A 27,739-nucleotide genomic window follows, 5' to 3' on the forward strand; every position below is an offset into this window, starting at 1 on the left:
TTTTTAATATTTATTTTTTAGGGGCAAGGCAAAAAAAAAATCATATAGTATTATTATCATGAGTTCATGACAAATAAAACCTTGTACTTTTAAACTTGCTAATTTAAACCTTGTATTTTTAAAAATTAAGCAATCTTGATTAAAAAAATATCTAGGAAAATTAAATAATTTTTAAGTGTATTTTCACAACATATATAAGAAATTCATAAAATAATAATTGATGGTGATCTACAAGTAGTCTTCATCCATAATAGTCGTCCAAGACCAGTGACGTCAAGACAGTCTTCAAAAAAGAGAAAGGAGAAATGTGCACCACAAACATAAAATAAGGACGTCCAAGCATGTCACCAGTCGTCCAAAAAGATTTTGGTCGTCCACACCATGAGAAGATATGGACGATCAATAAACACTTAGTAAATTTCTGAATATTTTCTACTGATCATAAATGGTTAAACCACGATAATTTATTTCGGAACGTGAGGTGAATTCTCTGAAATTCACTCCACTCTCCCCACTAGGTCCACACATCTTCCAAGATGTTAATGACACCTAACAAGTAGACCCACTCCAAACTCTTTATAAAAGGGATCAAGCCTCACCAAACCAAGATATGTTATACTATTCATCCACTCATTATACTTGAGTTCTAAAGAAAAAACTAACTTAACTGTCGAAAGGGTCCTTGGCTGATTTTTCCTGATCACCTTTGATAGTCTCTTTCTTTCTCTTCACGTTATTCAATCGTCGTTGAAGTTCAAAGCATTCAGCCTACTAATTTTCAAGCATCATTTATAACTATTAAAAAACATTAAAAATATGAATAATCCCTAAAATATAAAACTATGAATACACTCAAAGGATTTAAATAATTATTATTTTTATATATTTCCATTTAGAAATGGCTAATTAAAATAAAATAACATACTTAAAGATTTTGAATATGTTATAATAATAGTAATGAAAAATTATTTATTTTATTAGTATGTGTCATATTAATTTCAAAGTTTAATATTTTTGAATGCAATTTGAATTTATTATGATCAACCAAGTTGTTTAATTTAGTTGTTGGCATGCCAAGGAAAAGTTTGCCCCTTGGCATCCAATTTGGAATATGAATTCATACAATTTATTCTTTTATTATTTGCTTTCTTTTCAAACAAACAAAAAGTTAGCCCGCTATAAGATGGGGATTGTCAACGAGTGAGTAGCGATGATAGAGATGGTTGGTGAGAGATGGTGCGAATATGAAGATTATTGGGTAGTGAAGATGCAATGCTTGGAATCTTGAATCTTGTAGTTGCATATGTTGAATCTTGGAATCAGAACATATTCTGATTTCTAATTCGATCTTATTTCTCTAGATTTCTGACCATTTTTCATAATTGATGGAAATACCATCTAGTTTTTTATTCAATTTTGTAGTTAAAATATATTGTGCATAACACACAAACTCAATTTATAGTTTTCTCCAATATCTTATGTACAAATTGACTTATCTTCATACATGGGTCAAGCAATCAAGCAATAATAATTTGGATTGTAAACGTTTTACATTAGCATCTTTAAAAATTATAAAGGTTTTAAATTGAAGGTTGCTTAATTTAAAAGAAAAAAAAAACAAAAATAGTATGATGTATCATGTTTTAGAAATTCACCCACTTATGTTGCTCATGATTTAGTGTAGATATGAATAGCATGATGAATATATTACTGTGGGAGCCGGTTAATCAATAATTATTAAAACCGTGTTAACTGGGCCTATGGCCCATTCGAGGACGTAAAACTGTCCGAGAAGGTCCATATCAGGTAATAAGGGTAACCAAACGAAAAGAATAGTAGATATCACATGAGGTGAGTTCAATATTTGTCTGAGGACAAAATCCTTCTCGGTAATATGAATCCGAGGACGACCTGAACGCCATATTATTACAAACACACTTCAGAACTATATTACCACTAAAGGTGGGACATGGGACCAAGGGTAAGAAAGAAAAGGTAAACAAATATCTTTAACAACAGCTGCTTCCGCATTAATTGCCTCTCAACCAACTCTCTGGCTGCATTAATGTGGAGGTGATGCCTGAACAGTGATGAGGCAACTTTACAGCTGCTAGTTGGAGGTTCTAGAAGGTGTTGGATGAGACAGGAAGGAATCCCCCGAACCCAATTGTTGAGGGTCATTTGTGGAAGCCCAGCAGACAGAAAAGCCCAATAATGAGGGCCACAAAGAATTGACAAGATGAATAGCAAAAAACCCATTAGGCTCAAGCGGCAGGAATAATGGATCACAGGCCCAACAAATAAATAAATGGGTCTTGAAAAGGCAAGCGGGCTCAAGGAAGTCAGGAAAGAAAGAAGTAGCATCCCATTGGCAGAATATGAGGTAGAAAAGTGAGAAAGGGCCGCCGCAGGTCCAAGGCAATTGTAAACTAAGAGAGTAAGGAATTTATGGCAGGCCCATGAACTCCAAAGATAAGGATAAGGTTATTGGGCCGGGGAAGCCCAATGAAGTTAGTAAAAAAGCCCATGGGAGTGTAGAATTAGCAAACGGGCCGAGGAAGCCCAAAGAAAGCAATCGGACCACGGATGTCCAAAGGAAAAGCCCAAAGGGACATAGGAGCCCATAAGTAAAAACAAAACAGTGCTCATAATAGGCCACTGAGAAAAGGGATAAACAGTTGGCCCAAAAGGAGGTCCAGCAGGATTAAATTATTACGGCAGGAATAACAATTCAACGTGGTAGGTAGTAAAGAAAATCAAAACTGGGCCAAAGAAATGTAAAGCCCATTATCATACGAGGCCCAGCTCCTGAATGGAGCGAAAAACCAAAGAAAGATCCACATGAAAGGCCAAGAAACGCAGACGGAGAGTCTCCAGATCACGGCAGACGCATGAGCAGTAGGCAGACTCTTGGACATATCTGAAAGGGAAGCACGCGCAAGGCCCAGGCACCACCAGCCTGTACCCAGCCAATATAGGACATGGTGGGACCATGGGCCAGAGGTAAGAGGTAAAGGGGGTATGGCTTGGTGGTGGGGAGAGGGGAAAAGATCTATTTGCGGCTCCTGCCCAAGCCCTTTTGGGAGGTACGTCCTGCTGGGATGACAGACCACCCAAAAGAGGCAAGTTTGAAGGGGAACCGTTGGGTGTATACCTTAAGAGTGGAGAGAGAGAGAGCATTTATACCGTGGCAAGAAATAAGTGCTACGGCAGGGGGAGAATTGAAACATGCCTCTGTTTGGCAAGGGTGAATGGCACACACCTCTGGTGGTCGGCAAGTACGCCCAGACCAGACAGAGGCGGTTAAGGGGCAAAATGGTAAAACCTTGGTCGCAGCAAGCGCTATAAAAAGGCTCTTGCCGTGCCGTGTAAAAGGGATCGAAAAACAGAGCATATTTTCTTGAGTAAAAAGAAGAAAACAGAGCAAGAAGAAAGGGAAAAGATAAGAAAGAAAATAGAAAAGAAAAGAAAGGAAAACTAAGAAAAATGAGAGTTAGTTCAATAGGGCATGCACCTGTAGATCGTTTTCCCTCTCTCCCCCTCCGAATCTCACCTTCTTCCCAAAACGCAAACAAAGACTCTTTTCTTTTGAGCAATAGCCATTCAGGTCCGACTCCCTCAAAGCCATTAATCCCCACGGCAGGATCCTTTTCCTGGGGGGGTTATTTGCATTGAGAAGAGGTGTTCTCTCCTCTTTGGCCTTACTGCGGCAGACTAAACTTAAAACTTAATTTATTTCCATTTAAATTAGCCAGTATTATTTTCTTCATTCTTCTCTGTGATTGATATCCTTATGGCTGTAATCGTGCTTTATTAGCAGGGAATACATGACCGTTTATTTAAATAAGTCAAAATACTCTATTTTAATTATTATTATATCTGTCTGCCATAAGTTGTCTGCAACAGTTCTGTTTGCCGTAAATTTGCTCCTGGCAGACAAGGCATAAGTTTGTGCACAAACCGGCCCAAGTTGTGTTACAATTGGACCGGCCCCAGCTCCCTTACTCAGAAACACCAGGGCCCATCACCGCAGGAGGCAGCCCAGCCCATTACCGCAGGAGGCAGCCCAACATACCATATTATACAAAAAAAGGCCCCTACACCAACCTACATGTGTGTGGTGAAGATGACACCAAGAGGGCAATATATAACATGGAAGAATGCATTAAAAAGGAGGATCAGAACTTCGAAACGAGTAGGACTTAGAAGAAAACCTCATGAAATAAAGAACTGAACTTGTTTCAAGGAGAAATTGATCGTTATATTAGTGTTAATCCATCTCTAAACGTTAAGTTTAATCGTTTTTCTTTTGGAGTTAACCTAGTTCTTTAACATCCACGCTCTACAAATTTATTGTTTAGGTCTTTAACGTTCGAACCCAATACGAATTTGGGATCGTTACAAATTGAGTCCTTACAATTACCATACGTAACTATGTAACTCTTATTTTTTTAACTACCAAATTTTACCATATGTAACTCTTATTTTATTTTTTTTTAAGTCTAATACTACATATAATTGAGTGGTCCCCCTCCCCACTTGTAACAATTTTTTTTTAATAAAAAAATCAACATCTAATAATTGTTTTTAAAATCTTAATAAATAAAAAATGTGTATTTATCTTACCCATATAAAATTTGATTGACGGCATGTAATATAGATGTCTAATATCTAAGAAGATATTTAGTGTATTTGGAATATGCACCATCTTCATCATAACATGTAAATCTAGTATGTAAGAGCCACATGTTTTAAATCTAAAATAAATACCAAATGTGTTAGGCTCACATATGAGAGAGATGATATATATACTAAATGTATGAAGATTTTTTTAAAATTTATTTTTAATTACATCTCATTGCAAAGATGGAAGTTTCCTATGGCCTCGTTTGGGAGGAGGGAATGGAATGAAAATGAATGAAATAATTTAAGAATATTATTTCATTCCCTTGTTTGAGAGTTTTAATAGAAGGAATGAAAAGTCCATTCCCTTGTTTGAAAGTTTAAGTGAGAGGGAATGGAATTGGTATGAGGGAATACTCATTTTTCTCTATTCCCTTAAAATCTCAAATTTTCATTCCTCCCGAAATTGAGAGCAATGAGAGGGAATGAAATTAGATTTAATGATTTTTTTACTAAAACTCCCAAAATACCCCAATATATTCAACATTTTATTTTAAAATAGAAGTCTAATAGTAATATTGTCATAAAATAATTATATTCCATCCCCTCCATATTACTCCCAAACAAAATTACTTACATTCCATTCATTTTTATTCATTTATTTTAAAACATCCAATCAAAGTTACTTAATTCCATTCCATTCATTTCCCTTACTTAAATACATTTCATTCATTTCTATTCCCTTATGATCATTTCATTCCATTCCTTTATGAACTCCCAAACGAAACCTAAGAAAAACTTTATTTCTTTTGCTTTTTCATCATGATTTGGCTGAACTCTTTTTAAATCATCTAGCAAAATTATTAATAACTGCCAACCAATCCAGATACAATGATGTGTATTCTTTCTCAAGGTAGAGAAAATTAACTGCTAACCAGCTTCTGATCAATGGTTAGTCCCCCGACCCCCACTTTGTATTTGATGTAATTCGAATATTTATTTAACATGGCTATAATACAAGAAATCACAAACCATTAACTTTCGAGTTTCAACTTAGCTGTAACTTTCACAGAGAAGTACTACGAGAATTCCTAACCTTCAACAACTGCTTTAACTTGGAAATTGAAATGGCACCCTATTACTAATAGAAAAAAGAAATTATAAATTTATAATCTTGGATTGTTACAGGCCTTGGGTGAGTCTATGCTAGGTGCCGCTGTACAGTCCCTGCTCCCACAGAGTAAAGCTAAACGTTAAAGCGCATTTGCTTTACACAGATTCAACAAAACATCATTCCAAATATACAGGAGCAGCTTCACAAATCTTGCTGTATCTAAGACTCATTTACATGCAAAAAAATCGTATCACAGCAGTAGTGCTATACAATGATAATACAACAGAACTCGATTTTAACTCCCACAATCAATTCGTGAACTCAATCCAAGCCGAGGAGAATGGCACAAACCCTTGTGCACTTGGAAAAGCTCTCACTTAGTCCACATGATAAGGGTTCCACAGTGGAGCTTATCATGTAAAAGGATAAAAATTTGAAAAGAGTAAACTACCAAGAAGGATATACGCTGCAGAGTACGCCCAAATTAGATATGCCCATCTCTTAGAACCGGGATGTACCATTAAATGTGAGGCAAACCAATAAAGGGGAGGGCTGGCTGACAGGAAACGTGTAGCCACCTGTCAAGAATCAGTCATCAAATAACAACATAAGAAAGGAATCCATCATCAGATAAAGCGATACATGAAGGTGTTGGGACATTTAAACCATCTTTAAATAACACAAATTCTTCGAATTAGCAGGAATGTAATAGGAAAAGAAAAGAAACTAGAGAACAGCAAAAAGCAAAACAGAGTACTACTTAACAGCTCTAATTATAAACCAGAGTGAAACACCCTGCTTTTATATCCAAAAGCAGAACATTTTAAGCAAAGTTTATATTTTGATAAGTAAATTTTAAGAAGGGGAGATTCAAACTTCAGCAAAGTTAATGTTGATTAAAAAGAAACAGATGCCGGCAAATTTTCTAAAAGCTGTATACAACTTGGATCAGGGTACATGGAAGAATATATATATATATATATATATGTATATTGTATAGGTGTGCATGGAAGAATATAATGTGAGCCACATAACAGATCTTGTGAAGCTTTTTTTTTTTTTAAATTAACCAATACAGGTCCATCCAACACATGTACATCCAGACACATAAAACTTACATAGTGAGATAACTTTTAGGAGTTTAGGAGCTTTTCAAGCCTGGAAGTCTTTTGAAAATTGTGTTCAATTTCATCAAAGCCAGGGCCTTATTGATATCGGGGCAAGTGAATGATGTGAATAATGACCTATCCATGGAACTGTACACCCCTTCCCCGCCCCTCAACTCATAAAACTTGTATAGTGAGTTTAACTTTTAGGAGCTTTAATCCCTTCAAGCCTTTGCAATCCTTTGATACAGTTTTTTTTTTTTTTTTTTTTTTTTTTTTTTTACCTACCAAAAAAATTTAGCTTTGATTCCATAAACTTGCTAATTCCCACTGGTGAGTAAAACTTGGTGGGAGTAAATATCAATTCCTATCCGTCTTATGAAAGTTTTATCGTAAGCCACATGGCCCACACACGCCTTCAACTTCTTACCAATAGGGATACCCTTTCCATTCTTAAAATAATAATGATCCAATACAATAGGCAAAGTGACAAAATTTTCACAAAGCTGAAGTTGACGAACCGTATAATCTTCAACAGATTAAGGAATATTACATAAGTTATGAGATGAATGAGTCTACCTGCACATGCATGACAAAAAATGCCGTAGCTGCCATAAATCCCAACTGCAGAATAAATGGGAGAACCGAGATAGACAAGTATCCCAGCTTTGCTAATGGATCATTTTCTATTGGGAGAGCAACGGGATCCACTCTATTCGTATGCTTCCTCTGTCTAAGGTTGTGATTTTCTGTTATAAGCAATCATTAGTTGAAAGTGTTATTTGTTTTTGTACTGCAAACAGAGCATAACACCTCCCAAGAAAAAGAGCTAGCTCATGTGCATGATTACAAACACTCAGCAAGAACTATTTATTATATGATGTACTATATCTTCCCTATCATTTCAATGAAAGTAATACCTTGTATCTTAGAGTAAGATTTCTCTAGCAGGCGAGCTATATTTGATCTTGGAACTGACTCTAGAGAAAAAAGCAGAGCTGAAGAATTTTTTTCCTCTATAGAAGCTTGAAACCCCAGGGAGAAAAAAATTTCAGGCCTCGACTTTGCATAGTAGATAATTGAACAAACCGCCAAAGACAATATAGGGGATGCGAGTAAAAAGTTTGGCAACTGCTTTAATTGAAAATATCTTAAGAAACCTACTCCCCTGGCATCAAAAGAAACAATTAATATATACAAAATTTAGACACACGCATCTTTACTTTAATTCTTTCTTGTTTTTAAAAATTAATATCTTACAAGTTACAAAATATAACAGTCAAAATTAAATCATGTATATGGAGCTAGTTTACTGCTTACTTCATAGGGAGTTACATGACTTCAATAAAATGATCCGTTGGAAAGATAGAATAGGAAATCAATGCTAGATGGGCTCAAAAATTGAGATTTTTATTCTATAAAAATTTTCAGGATCAAATGCAAATCTTGCATCATCCAATAGAAAATTATAACAAATACGATATCAATAAACTTAAAAGAAATTTAAAAAATAACGGCAATGCACCAAGCAAAGCAAGCACTCATCCTTAAGATGGCTTCGAAGCAATTATCAATGAGGAAAAGGAAAATTTAAAATCTTTCACCTATATACATGGATTTGTAGCTAAGAACTTCAAGCATTAGTTAAAGATGAACATACCAATAATGACTTTGAATAAAATTGTACAGCAGAGGTACTCTTGCTTTGCACCAGGGCCTCATTTCATGTAAGTCACGTCCTAGGCATATATTATAGTATCCATATGCTTGAAAAGCAAAAAATGGAGTGAAAATACAGATACACCGCAAAGCTCCAGCTGTAAGAACCTGTATTGTCAACTGACATAGAAATAAGAATTATTAGCAATGCAAAACTGGATCTAACTTTGCCCACAAATTAATGATATCAAACCTTAATAAACATCTTACTTGAAAACATCAAAATGCAACAACCTGAATTAATTAGTTTTCAAAAGAACAACAGGTTGAATTTGTAATAATGCAAATGCTTTTGGTTGACAGGAACAGCTTTTTCCATGAAATTGAAGCAGGCATAAACACTAGAATTTCTGGTAACTGCATTAGAAATGACCAAGTAGGACTAAGGTTGAATAAATGAAATTTTATTGTATTGGAAAATATTCAATTTCATTGGATACATCATATATAATTTATTTGGACCAGCAATACTAAATGATAGCATAGCTAAAGCTTTTTTTCTGGACCCAGGCATATTTCAAATATTACACACTGGCAAGAAATCAAAGGTACTTGTTACATTTATAAATTCAGAGGTGTATGATTATCAAATGGGACAAAAAGAATAATATTGAGATAAAATTCAGGAATATATGTACTACAACAACAACAACAACAACAACAACCAAGCCTTAGTCCCAAAATTTTGGAGTTGGCTATGGATGCTCAACAAACTAGTCGGGTCAGCATCTGCATTCTTCTCCGCCTGGCAATTTAAAATAGAGTGACTAAATTTTATGCTTGCCTTAATTTATTGATTTTTTTTCTTTGATTGGTAAGTAGCACATATGCTGACATAAACTTGGTAGGTATTGAACTGATAATCACACCCTCCACCCTGTACTTATGGTTGTGGAGGCACCATTTGGGCAAAAACTTAATAGAACTATCCAGATAGACAAACAAACAGAATGCAATTCAATTCTTCATACATTGATGGTGGATGAAAGTAAAGTGTTCACCATAAACATATATATATTGCAAAAGTATAATGATTAAACATCTAAACTTGTTTTGTAAAATGTGAGATGGATGGAAACAAATGGCCTATTTATCCTTAGCCTCAACCAAGACAATCTAAAAAAATGAAACTTACAAAAGTGCGCTTTTTGAGGAATAGTGCATCATAAGCGCGATGCATAGTCTGGAAACAGAAATAACCAGCATTAAGCACTCCATTAGACCTTGCACAACCAGAGAGAGCAAACGAAACAACAGCAACAGTATTTCCACCAGTTACTAAGTAGTATAACCCTCCAAACGAAAACAGGGCATACAAACTCTCTGAATATCTGTCATAATAACAACAAACCCAACAAATGTCTCACTTATTTTCACACTCCATTTTTCAAACAATCAATTTAAACAACAAAGAAGCAAGAACAACAGCAACATTACATCGATGAATAAAATATCGAAGCCGGGTTGAAGCAAAACAAAATCGAAGCCCGTAGTGCCAACTCAGAGTCTTTCAAAATAATAACTGAAAGCCTGTTAGAGCAAACATGAATTTCAAATTTCACATTCATTATTATTAACTTATTTAACTCTAAGCATTACATATCCTAACTATGGATCATAACTCACTTGTAAAAGTAAAAAGCTGCAAACACAAATGCAACATTATTGATGAAATAGCCGGACAATCCCAACACAGCTCTGTAACCAAATAAGGGTACCAATGGCGCGAAAACTGAAAAAAAAAAAAAAAATCAAAAATAATTTTAGTTGGAAAAGGAGAAATCCTTTAAACTCGTTTTTTATCTTTTTATTGTACGTGAATTATAAAAATATAACGGTTGGATTACATGTTGTTATTATATTTTTCATATTTGCAAAATTTTAAGAAGATCAAATGTCAATAGCTACTTCAATTTCAAGTTCTGTAATATAAAATTATGCATAAATAATAAGTTTATTGATCGAATAATAAATAACATCCGATTGAATGATCAAATGCAATCCAACCGCTAGATTTTTTAAATTCAAAAACCTTCTATTTTAGTCTCTGTATTATGGTACTATTTTCAATTTGGCAATGGCAGGGACCAAAATGCAAGCAAATTTAAATATACAAGGATCAAAATGAAAGTTGAGAAAAAACTTGAGGACGAAATTGAAAGTGGAAATTGAGAGAGGGAGCTACCTGTGTGGGAGAGGAAGGAGATGAAGAGAGGGAGGAGAGGGAGGAAAGCGTAGGACTGCTCGTACTCGTAGGCGGCGCATTGGGCGACGCGGACGAAGAACACGGAGTCCCATACGATGCCGTTTTCGATGGCGGAGGCGAGCTTCGGGAATAGCACTACATCAGAGTCAGAGTTCTGGTCCTTTACGATTTCGAGGCAGTTAGGGTTTAGGGGAGCGGAGGTGTCGTAAGGTGTGAGGAGTGAGCGCCAGATGAGGATCAGAGTTAGGAGGAGGAGTCGAGAGAGGATCGCCGATTTGAGGACCAGTGTTTTGTGCTGCTGATTTGTAGGGAATGCGGTGGCTGTGGCTGTGGCGGCGGCGGAGGTGGAGGTGGTGGTGGTCATGGTAGAGAGAGGTGGCGGAAATGCAGATTGGGGGCGTTTTGGTTGTTTTAGGAGTACTCGTGGACTGTGTCACAGTGGTCGCGTCGCGTTCAGCAAATACGACGTCGTATTAGATCCAAACGATTTTTATTTATTTTTGAATCGGATCCTAGAAAATCATTTTAGTTCAATAGATTCTTGATTCAAGCTCGAATCGGATAAACCCGACCCGTTTGTTGGGGGCTACTGCAAGAATGTTGGGCCATATCCGTTTTGGTTTGAGGCTTGAGTTTGATTTTTATTTTTCATGTCTAGTTAATGGGTGTTGGACATTTTTTAATGGGCCAATTTAAAAGGGTTTTGATACCACTTTTATGAAAAATATAAAAATTTATCAAAAAATTTAAAATTTTTTTCCCATCAAAATTTTTTGTAAATATTTTCTAAACCAATGTTGTTAGAGAATCTGTTAATATTTTATTTATTTATTTTTTTTAAATAAACACTAAGAGTAAGCTTGTAAATGAATCAAGCCGTTTATAAATAAATTGAGTTTGGCTTGATAAAAAACTCATTTATGTTTGTTTGTTTATAAATAAACCAAGTTTAATATTTAGTTTTAGACTTATTTAATAAATGAGTCGAGCTCAAGTAAAAAAAAAAGTTGTTTATGAACAAGCCCCTAAACATTAGGGCTCGATACACAACAATTTGAGCCTACACTCATTTCTTTCTAAGAATTTAATTAATAAGGACTTGAGAGTTGAAACCACTCACCCAAACCAAATAGTCTAGGTAATAAGCTTGATATGTGTTTGATAATATATTTGTGTTGAATCTCAAGCTCAAAAGCATGATATTGAGCTCAAACTTTTATACTTTTATACTTTTTATTTTTTTGGGTTTACATATTTTATTCATGACAGTTTTTATTTTATTTTAAGAAGAAGTTGTATTAGTACTTGACTATTAATGTGAGAGAGAAATGTGGAGGTGGGGAAAAAACAGTTCAGTGATAAAAAAAAAAAATGGTACGTTTGTGGAAAAAAAAAGCAATTTTATTATTATTAAAAAAAGAAGAAGAAGTTGTATTAGAACTTGACAACTAACGTGATAGAAAAATGTGAAAGTAGAAGGAAAACCCTTTTTTTTAGCTAAAAATTAGGAGTTTTAAAATTATTAATTTTACATGTTTAACCCTATGATTTAAGTCTTAAAAACGGATGAATTTGATGATATTTTGAAAATCTAAATTGAGAATCTTAATAAGGGGAAGCCCTTTAATTAATAGTAGTATAGATAATGAGCTCAAGTTTGAATATTATTTGTAAGTTTGATTCAAGCTCAAGCCAAGCTTGAGCATTCTAGTTTTGTTGTAAAGTCGAGTTTGAACATTCACTACTCGACAAAGTTCGGCTCGCTTATACCTTTGACTAAAAGATAGTAGTTGATTTTTTTTTTTAGTAAATAGGATGTGACAAAGGTTTTTTATTGTCAAATTAGAAATTTGAGAGTTTGAGATAAAAGTTTTCAACGAAAAGAAAACGAAATAAACGAGTTTGCAAAGGCATTTTCTTCATTTAGTAAGGACTACTATCCGACATTTACAGCCAGTTTATAAATATTGCTTTACTATTTTCATGGACAGAGCTCAATCTATAAAGTAGTATGAACCAAATGGTATCTGAAAAAACATGCAATTTGTTTCAACTTTCAAGTATCAAATCAGCTATTTATTTCTCGTAGGACAACTCATCAAGAATAACATGACCTACGTACGTGTGCGGTGGTAAATCCATCGTTATGTAGTAATTAAAACAAATATTTATGAACAATCCTCTTTATATTGTTTCTGTGGAAAATGAAACTTAAATTTTGTTTATACAGGTCGATCGTTTACTTTTCACAACATTTTCTATGCACTTGGTGCTTAAAGTGCTTTCTTTGCTCCTGCAGATATTGAGCTAAAAAACTAAAGAAGTCCATGTAGAAGATAATCACAAATTAAAGTAGTATGAACCAAATGGAATCTGAAAAACACGCAATTTGTGTCAAGTCGCATTTTCTACAGCTTTTCTCCTATCTATCATATCAAGTATTTATTTGCTCGTAGGACAACTCAAGAAAAAACATGGGGCAGATATTGGGACAAAATGGGCTTTTGCCCTTTTCCACAAAACTAATTAGCCTTTTGCCCTTCTTCCCAAACTAAATAGGGAAATGCCCTTCTTTTGAAACTCGACTTTCTCAAAATCGAGTTAAAAAAAAAAAAAAAATTCTAAAGCCCTATAGTGACGTTTTTAAGGACCTATAGTGACGTTTGAAGAACCTATAGTGACGTTTTATAACTTGATATTCACAAAATCGAGTTATGGGCAATAAAATTGCCTATAACTCGATTTTATGGATATCAAGTTACGAAACGCCACTATAGGTCCTTAAAAACGTCACTATTGGTCCTTAAAAACGTCACTATAGGGGTTAACTCGATTTTGAAAAAGTCGAGTTTCAAAATAGGGGCATTTCCCTATTTAGTTTGGGAAGAAGGGCAAAAGGCTAATTAGTTTTGTGGAAAAGGGCAGAAGCCCATTTTGTCCCAGATATTGAGCTAGAAAACTAAAGAAGTCCATGTAGAAGATAATCACAAATTAACGTAGTATGAACCAAATGATATCCGAAGAACATGCAATAATTGTGTCAAGTAGCATTTTCTACAACTTTTCTCCTACCTATCAAATCAAGTATTTACAAGTATTTATTTGCTCGTAGGACAATTCAAGAAAAAACATGAGGGCAAATTACAACTTATTTACACGTGGTTTGACTGAAATTTGAGTTATCTACTTGTGATTTAAAACTTGATATTTTGCTCACTTGAGATTTATTTTGTTAGGCTTTTGTAACCCATCTGTGTACTTTCACCCTTAAAAATACAAAAAACATAACAAAAACATAAAAATCAATATCAAAAGCATATTTCATAAACGATAAAATTTTGGCTTAAAAACATTCTTTTTCTTCGTAAGAACATTCTCAAGTCTTTCAATCCAAACAAATCTCCATGTGTGGTGATAAATCCATTGTGAAGTAGTAAAACTTATTATTGTAAAACAACTATTTATGAACAATCCTATTTACATTGATTCTGTGGAAAATGAAGCATAAATTTTGTTTATACAGTTCATTTAATTTTCACAACATTTACTATGCGCTTGGTGCGTTAAGTGCTGTGCTCTCTTTGCTGCAGATACGGATATTATGAATATGAAGAACTTGATACGTGATACAAAGGAAGTCCATGCAGAAGATAATCACAAATTAATGGAGGAAGATGAGTTGGACAGCAACATTAAATACATGCATGCACAAAGTGCACATCATAGCCAAGTTACAACTTCCATGCAACAACATATATTTTCTTCAGTTCCAAATTCAAGGGTCATGACTCATAAGTCATAACTATATCACGTACGTATACTTCCCATTCAATAAATGATTCACTCGTACACCTTCTTTTTCGGTAATCTAAAAATTTAAGAGAGAGATATCAAATAAATAATACTTCACCTATTAAATGTACTTTTTTTTCTTCAATAAATTAATGATATACCTTTTTATTTTATTTTTTATTTTCTTTTTGATAATGTATACCTTCCCTTTTTTTTAATCTAAAATTTTAGAGATGTGGGAACATGCTTATACTTTTAATTAGTAACTTAATCTACTTAATATTTATAAAATTTATTTAAATATTTAATGAATCGCACAATTTAATACAAGCATAGAATCTTACTACTAAAACATAATGAAATGAAAGAAATTTCTCTAATTGAAGGCATATTTTAAGGAACAAAAGCTTCTCGTAACAAAGTCTGTTTGATGGAAATAGAGTACACAACACCGCTTCAATGCTCAAGTGAAGAAGAAGATGAGTTGCATCGCAGTGTCAAAAAGTTTAAGGAAAGTAACGGTGCAAGAAGCTTCTTGCAGCCTAGGAGCTTAGTTAGCTACAAGGATTGTCTCGTGGGAGATATCCCTGGAGCTTATGAGAAAGCTTTCAAGTTTGACAGAGGAGGGGAGGAAGAATATGAGTCAGATGCTGAACTAGAGCCTTTGACAGAAGGTATGGTTGAGGTAAGACTCTCCAAGGAAACTAAGTTTCGCATCAGAGCACCATGGACCAAGGCTTTGATTGTGAAAGTATATGGTAGGTTAGTTGGTTTTCACTATCTCACTTTCAAAATCAATGCCTTATGGAAACCGGTGGAGAAGATGGATTGTGTAAATTTAGGTAGAGGTTTTTTCTTGATTAGATTCAGTAGTACTGATGATTATGATAAAGTGCTCCGTGGGGGACCATGGTTCATTGGGGGCCACTTTCTAGCAATCAAACCATGGGAGCCATATTTTAAAGCTTCTGAGGCTAAACTAACTTCTATTGCGGTATGGGTAAGGCTCCCTGAATTACCAATTGAATTTTATGATACATCTGTGCTTAAGGAGATTGGGAGTGTCATTGGGCCGGTGCTTAGGATAGATTCTTACACAGCTTCTGAAACTAGAGGCGGTTACGCTAGGCTGTGTGTTCAGATAGACTTGGAAAAGCCACTCATTAATTCAATCAGGGTGGGAAGACTAGTGCAAAGAGTATTGTACGAAGGCATATCTTCCTTGTGCTTTTGCTGTGGAAGAGTTGGGCATAAACAGGAAAACTGTAGCTACTATGTGAAACAGATTGCTAAGGAGAATGATGGACAAGTTGCTCCTAAAGTTAACGAAACCAAGGAGGAAGTTCAATCCGATCCCAAGTATGGACCTTGGATGGTAGTTTCAAGGAGAAAGAGTACTAATAAAGTAGGTAGAGCTAGTGAGCCAACTAATACTAATCAAGTAGCTCAGTTAAAGTTGAAGGGCAATTCGAACCATTCCCAAACACATGCCTTGGAGGCAGAAGGAGAAAATCTTGAGAAGTCAAATCCCAGTGTTTAGTTGACTCAAGAACTGAAAATACACGTATTGTAGCAGCCCAAAATCCGCAACTTACCCTTGGGATGGAGAAAGATTGCGTGATGGAAGAAAGCAAAGATTATTCGAATAAGGATTTTCTACAGGGCCCGAGGCAGCATTTTGAGGGAAAAGGTAAGGCTTTACTCAAAAATAAGTCTAAGGGTAACAAAGGGTTGGGAATTAAGGGTACAAAAAATTTGAAAAGCTCAAAAAGTCAGTCACAGTTTACCTTCAGTTCTGGGGATAAGGGCAGCCAGCTTGAGTATGGAAGGGCTTTTGGTAGGGATGACCTCAATGCCAAAAATGGGGTGGGCCATGTGGTTCAGGAACAGAGTGATTGTGATTCTAGACGAGATAATAGCCCAGATAAGGGCGGCGCCGACAGAAACTCCGGGTTGGTTCGAGGAAGAGCTGGGATATGCTTGGAAACACCTTTTTCCCATCACTCCAGTGAGCATCAGAATGGGGAAGCTTCCTCTAGATCACAATGCATAGAGTCTCACACCCAACCCGTGGTGGAAATTCTACACAGACGTGCCGGAGATATCGTTGGAAGCGGCGGAGGAGTTAAACAGGCAAAGGCGGCCATCAGTAGTGCCACATTGGGACGAATTCGGGTGGATCATTCAAGAGAGGAAATTAGTGGACTTTAGGGGGATGGCCACAGCTCACTGGGGAAATCACCCAACCTTGAAGCTGATCCAACTCATGGCTCCAGTGATAAGGTGCGATGTACTCCTGAACTGCAGAGAGGAGATTGCGGGTATCCTGAAATACATGATGATTTGGAAGCCAGAATGGGGGGGCGTCCAAAGACCTTTTGAGGAGGATGGGATGGAGTATGGTAAACACAGTCTCGATGAATACTAACCCGCTGGAGATAGAGGTACCCCTTAGTCAGTTTGTCAATATGAATATTCTACTCTGGAATTGTAGAGGAGTTTTGAATGCTGATTTTAAAAGAAGAATTTTTGAAATGGTTATAAATCATCGTCCATCTATATTGGTAGTTACGGAGATGAGAGTGGGTGGAGACAGGGCAGCGAAAATAATAGAGGGGCTGCCTTTTGATGGGTTTATAACTACGGATATTGTTGGTTATGCTGGTGGATTATGGGTTCTTTGGAAATCAGATGATGTTGAAGTGCTTCCCTTATCTTCCACGGAGCAAGAGATTCATGCCACTGTTAAGGTGCATTCTTCTAATTTTACCTGGCTTATTTCTGCAATTTATGCTAGTCTTAGGCTTGTGGAAAGAAGAATTTTATGGGAAAATCTTAAAACTGTGAACTATCTCCATAATTTACCTTGGCTCATGTTAGGCGATTTTAATGAAGTATTGTGTGGGGATGATAAATTTGGAGGGAATCAAGTAAATTTGAATAGAGCCCTGGAGTTCAAGGGTTGTTTGGATGAGTGTAATATGCTAGATTTGGGATTCATGGGTCCTAAGTTCACTTGGACAAACCATAGGCCAATCTCTAATCTTATTTTGGAAAGAATAGATAGGTGTTTTGCTAATCCGGGCTGGCGTCTGCTTTACCCTGAAGCCATAGTTACACACCTGCCTAGAACCTTTTCGGACCATTGTCTAGTGCTAATTGAGTTGTGTAGGGCTATTGTGAACCACGTGAATAAGCCCTTTCGCTTCCAAACGATGTGGCTTCTTCATCAGGATTTTCCAAGAGTTGTGCAGCAAGCTTGGGCAGAGAATAGAATTTTGAAGGAAGCAATTTTGGAATTTGTTGTTAGAGCTAGAAGATGGAATACTGAAATTTTTGGGAATTTATTTGTAAAAAAAAGGAGGTGTTAGCTAGGTTGAATGGAGCTCAAAAAGCTTTAGCTAATCATCCTAATGAGTTTCTTTTGGAGCTTAAGGATCAGTTAATTTCGGAGTATTCCCTAATCCTTTTGCAGGAGGAGGAGTTTTGGGCTCTTAAATCCAGACTTAATGCAGCTGCATTTGGGGATCAAAACACTTCTTTTTTTCATGTCTCCACTCTAGTAAGGCGACATCGAAATAAAATTAGATGTGTTAAGGACGATTCAGGGAATTGGCTGACTGGGGAGGATGAAATTAAGGAGCATATTAGGGCTGGTTTTAAGAAGCTTTATACTACGGAGCAGATTGTATCATCCATGACTTCGGATGTCTAAAATTTCTCTTGCTGTTTTTTGGAGGAGGAAGATAGAGAAAAAATTGATGATGTGGTGACAGAGGAGGAGATCAGATTGGGTTTATGGGCTCTCAAGCCTTTTAAGGCCCCAGGACCTGATGGGCTTCATGCAGGCTTTTACCAACACTTCTGGCAAGATGTTAAGAATTTTGTTTGTATGGAGATTAGACAAATCTTTCCTAGAGGGGTTGTGCCGAACTATCTAAATGAGACATTGATCTCTTTGATTCCCAAATGCCAGAATCCGGAGTCATTGAACAATTACAGACCCATTAGCTTATGCAACTCCGTTTATAAAATTGTTTCAAAGATTATAGTTGGTCGCATTAGACCTTATCTTAATAAGCTAATTTCGCCCATGCAGACGGCCTTTGTTCCTGGCCGTAGGGGCACTGATAATGTGCTTATCGCTCAAGAGTTGTTCTATGCTTTGGATAGGAAGAAAGGAAAAACAGGTTATATGGTTGTGAAGTTGGATTTAGAGAAAGCTTATGACCGTTTGGAATGGAGTTTCATCCATAGAGTACTTCAAGCCTTCCATTTTCCCCATAAATTATCAAGGATTATCATGGGTTGTGTCACTTCTTCTAGCACTTCCATTTTGGTTAATGGTGGTGCTTTGGAGTCCTTTGAACCAACAAGGGGTATAAGACAAGGGGATCCTTTATCCCCGTATCTTTTTATCTTATGTATGGAATATTTGGGGCATCTCATTGAACAGAAATGTGTGGATGGTGTTTGGGTCCCTTTGAAGGCTTCAAAGGATAATTTGGGCTTCTCCCATCTTCTTTTTGCGGATGATATCATCCTTTTCAGCAAAGTGGACCTTCGTGCTTGTGATGCAATGGTAGAAGTGCTGGAGAAATTTTGTTGTGAATCTGGACAAAGAATCAGCCAGGATAAATCACGGGTATCTTTTTCTCTAAATGTTTATAGTGAATTGAAGGAGGAAGTGTGTGAGAGATTGGGGATCCGAGAGACTCATAACATGGGGAAGTATCTTGGATTTCCCCTTAGGCATAGAGGGATCTCTAGAAATCCTTATAATTTCATTGCGGAGAGGGTCATGAGCAAGCTTGCTGGGTGGAAAGCTAAATTCCTCTCCTTCGCTGGTCAGGCTGTTCTTATCAAATCAGTCATGTCCGCTATCCCAAATTATGTGATGCAAGGGGCAGCATTACCAGTTCATGTTTGTGAGAAGTTAGATAAAATTAATAGAGACTTTTTATGGGGCTCTACTAATGAAAAGAGGAGAATGCACATGGTGGGTTGGAATAAAATTGTCAAATCCAAGGAAGAAGGGGGTTTAGGGATACAGGAGGCTAGAGCTAAAAATATCGCCTTGTTATCAAAGCTAAATTGGAGAATGTATCAAGAGCAAGAGGCTCCGTGGGCAAAGGTAATCCTTAGCAAATATTGCTCCTCATCAAGAGTGAGATCGAGAGATCCGGAGAAACTCCCTTCTTCTCCAAATTGGAAAGCTATTAATCTCGGTTTTCCCACCTTCAAGAAAGGAATTTTTTGGGGAATAGGAAATGGCTCAGGAGTTAGGGTGTGGGTGGATAATTGGATCAATGGTGACTCCTTTAGAGCAATGATTGAAGGGCCGCTAACGCAGGAGGAGCAATCCATGAAGGTGGCTGATTTGAGATGTGGCCATGATTGGAATTGGGAGTGCATTTCTTTCGAACTCCCTGAATGTATTAAAGATAGGATTAGAGCTGTCCCAATACGTTTGTTTGGGGATGGGAAAGATACTATCATGTGGAAGTACTCTAAGGATGGGGAGTTCACCACTAAATTGGCTTATCAAATTGCTAACCAAGGAGAGATCATAGACACTCAGTTTCATGGGCAGTGGATATGGAAATTGGATATTTTACCTTAGATTACAAACTTTCTTTGGTTATGCTTACATGGTAGTATTCCTGTGAGAAATGTCTTGGCATCAAGGGGCATTAATTGTGACAAGATCTGCCCAGTGTGCAAATGCCAAGATGAAACAATTGTGCATCTACTTCGGGATTGTGGAATTGCCTGAGAATTTTGGAGGAAATTGGAGGTCCCTCCCTCATTGGTTAGTTCATTTACTGAAAATTTTGATAGTTGGCTAAAAGTGAACTGTCTGAGCATGGTGGGGCATAACAGTGCCGTCCCTTGGTCTACGGTTTTTTTGTTTGCTGTATGGTCTTTATGGAAGAACCGTAACAATGTAATGTTTGATAACACCATCCCAAACCCGGTTCTTGATAGAGTCTGCACTAGCCAAGCTAAGGAATATTTTTATTGCGTGAGTAGAGTCAAGGAGTTAGCACCCAAAGTTACTATCTCAGTCAGTTGGACCAAACCTTCGCCGAGTTGGCATAAGTTAAACACTGATGGTGTATCCCTTGGTAACCTGGGTAAGGCTGGTAGTGGAGGTCTTATTTGGAATTATCAGGGGAACTAGATAAAAGGCTTTTCAAGATCTATTGGAGTTACAACTAGTGTGATGGCTGAGTTGTGGGCGTTAAGAGATGGCCTATACTTAGCCTTTCAACTGGGAATTAATCTTCTTGAAATAGAGCTTGATGCCAAGGTAATAGTGGAGATGATTAATAGCACTGATTGTTCTAATAGAAAACATTCTCCTCTGTTACATGATTGCAGGTCCCTCTTGGCAAGGTTCACCCAAGCTCGGGTGGTCCATGTTTTTAGAGAGGCAAACAAATGTGCCGATTTTTTGGATAGGAGGGGCTGTTCTATGAGGGAAGATTTTGTTATTTTTGATGCCCCACCCTCTGCTGATTTGGTTAAAATGCTTGCTTCAGATGTAAATGGCCGGTCTGATATGAGGCTTGTAGCCATGACATTGGCCTCTGTGGCCAACTTGTAATGTTCTCTGTTTGTACTGTGTTTTATTAATATTAATATCAAGCCTTTTAACCAAAAAAAAGAAGGCATATTTTGCTAAATATTATAATTTTTGAAAATATTTAGGAAAAAAACATCGGGTCAAACTTATTTAGTTATGTAGCATCTTTTTTGAAACTTGAGTTTCAAGTAAAACTCGAGTTTACCAAATTCGAGTTTCAAGTATTATGACAATCTGATCAAATATAATATTTGGAATTCGAGTTCTGAAAAAGTGCTACATAACTAAATAAGTTTGGTTAGGTATTATTTAGCAAAATTTTCCCTAATTGAATATAAAATAAATAAGCCTTTTCCTTATCCATCATTCATTGACACTGCATCAGCGCCGCTTTATTTGCTTCTATAATATAAAATTGGAAACAATGAATTTTGATGCTGATGATACGATAAAATAGTTCATGGTTTTGCGTCTCCTGGCCACGGCTATAAGTTTCCTTATTAGTAGATTGTAGGACTACTATTGATGATTCTCCATACCTTCTGCCACCAAGATTGAAACACAAATTTATAGATTGAGAACAAAGAAATTTAAAAGGGATGTTACGTTTACAACATTTTTATAATATTTTCACAATAAATCATAGGTGGTTAGTTATTATTAGTTCAAATTTGAACTTAACACTAAGATTACTTTTTTTCCCTAACAATAACAACTAGTAACAACTTGCCACTTAGAATTTGTTGTAAAAATATTGTGAAAATGTTATGGACATATCATTTCTCGAAATTTAATAGTTGTAAAGAGCAATTAAGTAAAAAAAACAAAACAAAACAAAAAGATGTGATTAAGAAAAGGAAAGAGTTTTTTTTTTTTCTTTCTTTCTTCTTTTATTTTATGAAAAAAAAAATATTTTTACTTTATGTTGGACAAAATGATATATAATTTCATGAGGAGATGTAGAGTTTGTTTGGTTTGTGATCACATAAGAGATTGGGTGACTAATGTTGATAATTTACCATGTGAGAAATTAGCTTACAAAAGTTAAAACCTCAAACTATTATGAAAAATTAATTGTCAACAATGATTTAGCAAACTCCTAACTTTTTTTTTCCTCAATTAACTTAAGATTTCAATTGGATTAAGGTTTTTTTTTTTAGTTTACAATTTTCAAATTTTATGGCATTTCTTATGGGTGGGAGAGAGAGAGGGTGCAACCCACTAATACTTTTTCTTTTTTCGATAAAACCATTTTTTTTTTTTTTTGTTTTTTTGAAATAGGTAGATAGTAGAGAGAAGAGAAGGTGATGCTCAAACCATAAACATAAGACACTGTAAAGAATGTCATTATCATTGTGCCCTCGAACCTTTGGTAAAATCAATTGTTGACACATAATTTTGCGACTTTCCTATTTTATTTTTATTTATAGATAGATAATGAGAGAGGGGAAGATAGGATTCTATGGGCGACCTAAACAATAATGGTCTAAATGGACTATACCTATAGTGCCCTACATGAGGCCCCAGGGTAATGCAGTCCTTTAATGCCAAGAACAATCTACACAATGAAATTGGTTACCTATAATTGTCCAAGTTTTAAGAAGCACACTTTAAAAACAATATGTACCTAGGCAAGTGGCTGTGAGTCGGTGACAATTCACAATTCCTTCATGGGTGGGGGATGGGTATTCTGTTTTTGGCTTCTCTAGTTAATTATTGCAATACTATCTCATTGATTGTTGACAGTTTTTAATATAGTTTGAGACTTTGAGTTGACTCATAACAAACAACTAACTAAAGTTATGGATTACTCATAATTTTTTTTTTTTTTTTTAAGTTGAGATATATAATTATTAACATGATGTAACTAATAACTAAAACCCTCCAACGACAAAAATAAAATTATTACTATAAGTCTATAGCTCAAGTACACAACCAATATATGTTTGTGATCTCCCTATGACCACGTTTTTTTTTTTTTTTTTGAGAATCAGATAGAGGCTTGTTCATTTGGTATTGAATGTTAGTTATATTTCAACTTAATACCAAAGGCACTTGCTAGTTGCTACTTGGCCCTTCGACTCAATTAGTTAATTTAGTAAACTATTGTAAGAAAATAAAGCATTTTCCTATTAGTATAATCATGGTGATGATTACTCAGAAATATTTACTAACAAATTGCAAAATGTTCGCGGGATAGCGTTGATGTAAATGGAGGTACATTTTATTAGCAATGAACATATTTTAAATTTGGGTAAATTGCAAATTACCCTTATAGTTTGGAGATATTTAGATTTTATATTCTAAAGTTTCAGAATTTAGATTTTACCCTCTAAAGTTTGGTGTGTTTGGATTTTACATCATGATATTTGAGAATTTGGATTTTACCCCCTAGAACTTGGAAGTATTTGAATTTTATACTTCAAAAATTTGAAATTTTAGGGTGTAAAATTCAAACACCCCTAAACTTTAGGGAGTAAAATCCAAATACCCCTAAAATTTAGGGGGTAAAATTCAAATTCTAAAATGTTAGGATATAAAATTCAAATACTCTCAAATTTTAGGGTCTAAAATCCAAATTGTGAAACTTCAGGGTGTAAAATCCAAACATCTCTAAACTCTAGGGGTGTAATTTGCAATTTGCCCTTTAAATTTTAACAAAAATGTGAGTCAACAAAGCATTATCACATGTGAATAGGGGTTTAAAAAAAAATTTATTATAGAGTTTGAACTTATGATGTTTGATTATGTAATTTTTACTATTTATCATCAAACCAAAAGATCAATCGGTTTTTAGTATATAGGTAATGATTAAATCTCAGATTTTTTATTCAATCATTAAAAACTTTATCAATTAAGCTAACTAGAACCCAAAAATATCCTGACTTTAGAAAGATTCCAACGATTCTAAAGCTTTTTTTATAAGATTTCTTCTTTAATCTATATGTGAAATGAAGAATGTTTTGTTATGTACCTTTTTATGCACATGAAATTCTAGTGGAAGACAGGTTATTTTGGGTCCTACATCACCATATAATTTATTTATATATGCAATCACGGATTGATCCAAAATAATCACGGATTCACTCACGGGTTGCCAAAACATAGTAGCTATTTCTTTTTTGGTAAAATAAAATAGAGAAACCAAATAATGTCTAAATTGTTTTCTTACTGAAATTGAGAATGATGCTCATGCTCCAAAACCTTACGTACAAGACAACACCCTTTTTGTTTATTCAAGACAACTCAAGTACTAAACCACTAGCTGCCCAACTAAAATATCCAAACAGTAAATGTACTTTGGATCTAGGACCCAAAATCCTTCAATATTTAGCTGTTCAATCTGACATACTTCGTGTGTTTCATTAATTCAATCAGTAAAACTTTTTGTCTCAAAGAAATAGTGTTTGGATTTAATATAAATAACAATCATTATAGGATGAATATTATAAATTTCAAATCTTATAGTATTAAAAAGAATGATATAGTAAATTTCAATTCGTTTAATTGTTAAAGTTTTTTGTCATCGAATAAGAAATTTGTGATTCGAATCTCACTTATATAAAAAATTAATTAGTATCTTAATCGGATGATAAGAGCAATCATTATGGAATGAACATTATAGATTGAAATTCTATTATATCTTTCAAAAAATTAAAAAATTATATAGTTCAAGAAGAAAGTCATGTGTCTTTAGCTAATATCCATCGAAAAGAAAGCTCAGAAAGATTCTAATATGATAAGGTGAGGTGTGTGGGTATGTTTTTTTTTTTGCTGGGGTGTGTGGGTATGTTTTAGTTTGTTGTCCTCATTTGTCTGATTCTAGAATGCTTAACAAATTTAAAAGGTAAACCCCCCCAAAAGTTTAACCCCACACTGATTATTATTGTTTGTGGTACTGGTATTACACGAACACATCAGTTTCGCCTTAATTCTAGGTGGCAATTTTTTGTGCCACCAACAAAAGGCCTGCTCATTTGTGGAAGAATTAAAATGGTCACCATCGGATGTAAAGTGTCCAGTAGGACATAGAATAAATTAGCAATACCGACTGCTTTAATTTTTTCATGCCCTGCCTACATATAATAAAGTCACAAGTCACAAGTCACAAGTCACAAGCAAAGCATAAAAGGCACAGAGGGCATCTCTTTCTTTTACATCTACCATTCTACCATCATTTCACTCCTTCTCCAAACCCCTTTCTCCAAACCAAATGGGCTCCAAAAATGTAACTCTGGCTCTCTCATATACCTTGGTGTTGATGATCCTTGTTGGCTTTGCAAGCTCAAACTTGGACCAAGATAGAGCTGAATGTGCAGACCAACTTGTGGGGCTAGCCACATGTCTTCCTTATGTTGGTGGTGAGGCCAAAGCTCCAACCTTAGACTGTTGCACAGGAATCAAACAAGTTCTGCAGAAGAGCAAGAAATGCCTCTGCATACTCATTAAGGATCGAGATGATCCCAATCTTGGGATTAAAATCAATGCTACTCTTGCATTGAATCTCCCTGCTTCTTGTCATGCACCAGCTAACATATCTGAGTGTGTTTGTAAGTACACATAAATTCCATAGACTCATATATGTTCACTATCCTTATGACCCATTAATTGATTGATTGCTTACAATATTTGGTGATGATGGATTCAGCTCTTTTGCATTTGGCACCTAACTCAACGGACGCTAAAATATTTGAGGGATTCACAAACAGCACCAAAGGGAGTAGCGCAACAATTGCAAGTGGTAATAGATTTAATTCTTTTGTTTTGTTTTGTTTTTTTGTTTTTTTTTTCCTGTTTATATTTATGTTTTTTTACCGATAAACATGGGTGTTTATAGTTTTTCAAACACTTAGATTATTCCTGAATGTGTGTAATCTCCAGTTCCACATACACACTAGATAATCATAAAGAGAACTCCATTGGGGTGGCCCCAAAATGTTAGTTAATAGCTTTGAATCGCTGGTTTTATGAATCTCATGTGCCTTGGAAATCACTAGACCAACCAGTTGCTCACTTGAAGAATCTACTTTATATTTATTCTACATATTTTTCCTTTTGATTATGGATAAAAATTAAGTACAAGTTTTTAGGTATATTACCTTAAGTTTCATAATTAAATTTAACCATGCAATTTTATTGGTAGATAAAACATGTGGTTAAATTCATTCTTATTTAGGAAAGACTTTTTATACTATATTAGAAATTATATTTTAGATTAGTAATTGTGTTTTGTTCTACACATTTTCCATATTTTTCAAGTGTGCTTTTGTATTTTCCACATGAAATTTTGTGATTTTCACATGTGATTATGTAATTAGTTAGAATTACTTAGTTTGTTAGTGATATTTTCTTGGTTGTTAGTGATATTGTTTTAGATTAGCTCTTGTACATATAAGAGTGCTTAGTGATGTAATTTATACATATGTAACACATCAATAATACAAAAAGTTTATTTATTATACTTCCTCTGTTTTTGACATACTGTATTGATCAATGCAGCCACAAAAAGTATTTCCCTCTTTGAATAATCTTCATTTTTGTTTGTGATTTCAGTTCAAGGGAGTTCCAATAGCACTGGATCAAGTGCTGAAGAAAAGAGTGATGGTGGAAAGGGAATGGTTCATGGGATTTTACTATGGTTTTTCACGTTATCACCCCTGCTCTTTTATGTTTGATACTATTTACATGCCCCTATATTTTGGTCATTATTAATTGTATCTTACTTTATATAATATGCTAGACTCTGTTTTCTTTTCTCCAAATACATTTGTGTGACCTTACCTACTACAAGGACTAATTGGACCAGTGTTCAACTATTTTCAACTGTTTTCCATTTGATGGTGATGCTACTCTGGAATATGAAGACAAAATTCCTGCAACATATGGTAGCCACAAGCAGAGAAGGCTTTACTATTTTTCCTTTTGGTTTCCAACAAAGTTAAAAAAAGAAAAGAAAAAAGGCATATTAGTTTTGTAAGGTTCTAGCCTAGGTGATGATTGGACTATTTGGAATTTTGGATTTGTTGCAATGACAGGAACAATTAATAATTTGAGCTCACTAATTGTATTTTCTAAATTTCTTTTTGCACTCTATTTGCCTTTTTCCTCCTCTAGAATTCATATGTTCTATTAAAAAGAAGAAATAATTCATATATTCACTGTACAATCAACTCCAATCAAGCTGAATTTGAAGTCCAGGTTTTCTAAATTTTACAATTGCATTGACCAAATTAAAGTCTTTTTTTTTTTTCAAATAAATACTTTATTGCTCAACTTGAAACAGGGAGATACAAAAGAATTGGGCCAAATTACATCTCTACCCCAAGCCTACAAAATAGAAGAAGACAGATTTGAGATGGAACTGCCCAGTCCAACTTACAAAAATTGCCTATTGGGCCAAAAGATGAATGAAAACATTGCCCTCCCTACAAATAAAAGAAAATTTACATTGGTAAAAAAACTTTACAAAATACAAAATATCATCACATAAAGCTTTAATATTCCAATGGATATCAACATCTACGTTACAAAGTGGCTTATATTCTGCACAATTAGCCCATGAATATGATTTTGTACCATTATGGATTTTT

The 27,739-nt window shown here is 35.2% G+C and overlaps 3 protein-coding genes across 3 annotated transcripts; 2 read left to right on the forward strand and 1 right to left on the reverse strand.

Annotated features, from left to right (window-relative positions):
• Window positions 1–5,765: 5,765 nt before the first annotated feature.
• LOC126719244 (uncharacterized) lies at window positions 5,766–11,259 on the reverse strand. The gene is made up of 8 exons (XM_050421819.1): window positions 10,748–11,259; window positions 10,189–10,294; window positions 10,000–10,092; window positions 9,698–9,893; window positions 8,504–8,682; window positions 7,764–8,011; window positions 7,423–7,592; window positions 5,766–6,315 (listed from the first exon to the last, which is right to left on the reverse strand). Exons 1-8 carry the CDS (start codon window positions 11,130–11,132, stop codon window positions 6,151–6,153), a joined length of 1,542 nt encoding a protein of 513 aa, XP_050277776.1. The 5' UTR covers window positions 11,133–11,259; the 3' UTR covers window positions 5,766–6,150.
• Window positions 11,260–16,775: 5,516 nt separating this feature from the next.
• LOC126713500 (uncharacterized) lies at window positions 16,776–20,183 on the forward strand. The gene is made up of 4 exons (XM_050413291.1): window positions 16,776–16,957; window positions 17,055–17,910; window positions 18,036–18,248; window positions 18,303–20,183. Exons 1-4 carry the CDS (start codon window positions 16,776–16,778, stop codon window positions 20,181–20,183), a joined length of 3,132 nt encoding a protein of 1,043 aa, XP_050269248.1.
• A 5,065-nt stretch (window positions 20,184–25,248) lies between these two features.
• Window positions 25,249–27,225, forward strand: LOC126719253 (non-specific lipid transfer protein GPI-anchored 6). The gene is made up of 3 exons (XM_050421829.1): window positions 25,249–25,699; window positions 25,798–25,890; window positions 26,703–27,225. Exons 1-3 carry the CDS (start codon window positions 25,363–25,365, stop codon window positions 26,822–26,824), a joined length of 552 nt encoding a protein of 183 aa, XP_050277786.1. The 5' UTR covers window positions 25,249–25,362; the 3' UTR covers window positions 26,825–27,225.
• The last annotated feature ends 514 nt before the right edge of the window (window positions 27,226–27,739 follow it).

This window comes from Quercus robur, chromosome 1 (assembly GCF_932294415.1).
Source record: "Quercus robur chromosome 1, dhQueRobu3.1, whole genome shotgun sequence".
In the NCBI taxonomy this organism is placed as follows: domain Eukaryota; kingdom Viridiplantae; phylum Streptophyta; class Magnoliopsida; order Fagales; family Fagaceae; genus Quercus; species Quercus robur.

Bases quoted from the DNA above. Each gene is read 5' to 3' on its own strand.
- LOC126719244 (XM_050421819.1), bottom strand. From the start codon at position 11,132: ATGACCACCACCACCTCCACCTCCGCCGCCGCCACAGCCACAGCCACC. The intron at 10,093-10,188 runs GTGAGTTATGAT...TTGCTCTAACAG, and splicing joins GCAGCTTTTTACTTTTACAA to GCTTTCAGTTATTATTTTGA. The intron at 9,894-9,999 runs GTAATGTTGCTG...TTATTATGACAG, and splicing joins TCGATATTTTATTCATCGAT to ATATTCAGAGAGTTTGTATG.
- LOC126713500 (XM_050413291.1), top strand. From the start codon at position 16,776: ATGGCCACAGCTCACTGGGGAAATCACCCAACCTTGAAGCTGATCCAA. The intron at 17,911-18,035 runs GTAAAAAAAAGG...ATCCTTTTGCAG, and splicing joins AAATTTTTGGGAATTTATTT to GAGGAGGAGTTTTGGGCTCT. The intron at 18,249-18,302 runs GTATCATCCATG...TTTTTGGAGGAG, and splicing joins TTTATACTACGGAGCAGATT to GAAGATAGAGAAAAAATTGA.
- LOC126719253 (XM_050421829.1), top strand. From the start codon at position 25,363: ATGGGCTCCAAAAATGTAACTCTGGCTCTCTCATATACCTTGGTGTTG. The intron at 25,700-25,797 runs GTAAGTACACAT...TGATGGATTCAG, and splicing joins TAACATATCTGAGTGTGTTT to CTCTTTTGCATTTGGCACCT. The intron at 25,891-26,702 runs GTAATAGATTTA...TTGTGATTTCAG, and splicing joins TAGCGCAACAATTGCAAGTG to TTCAAGGGAGTTCCAATAGC.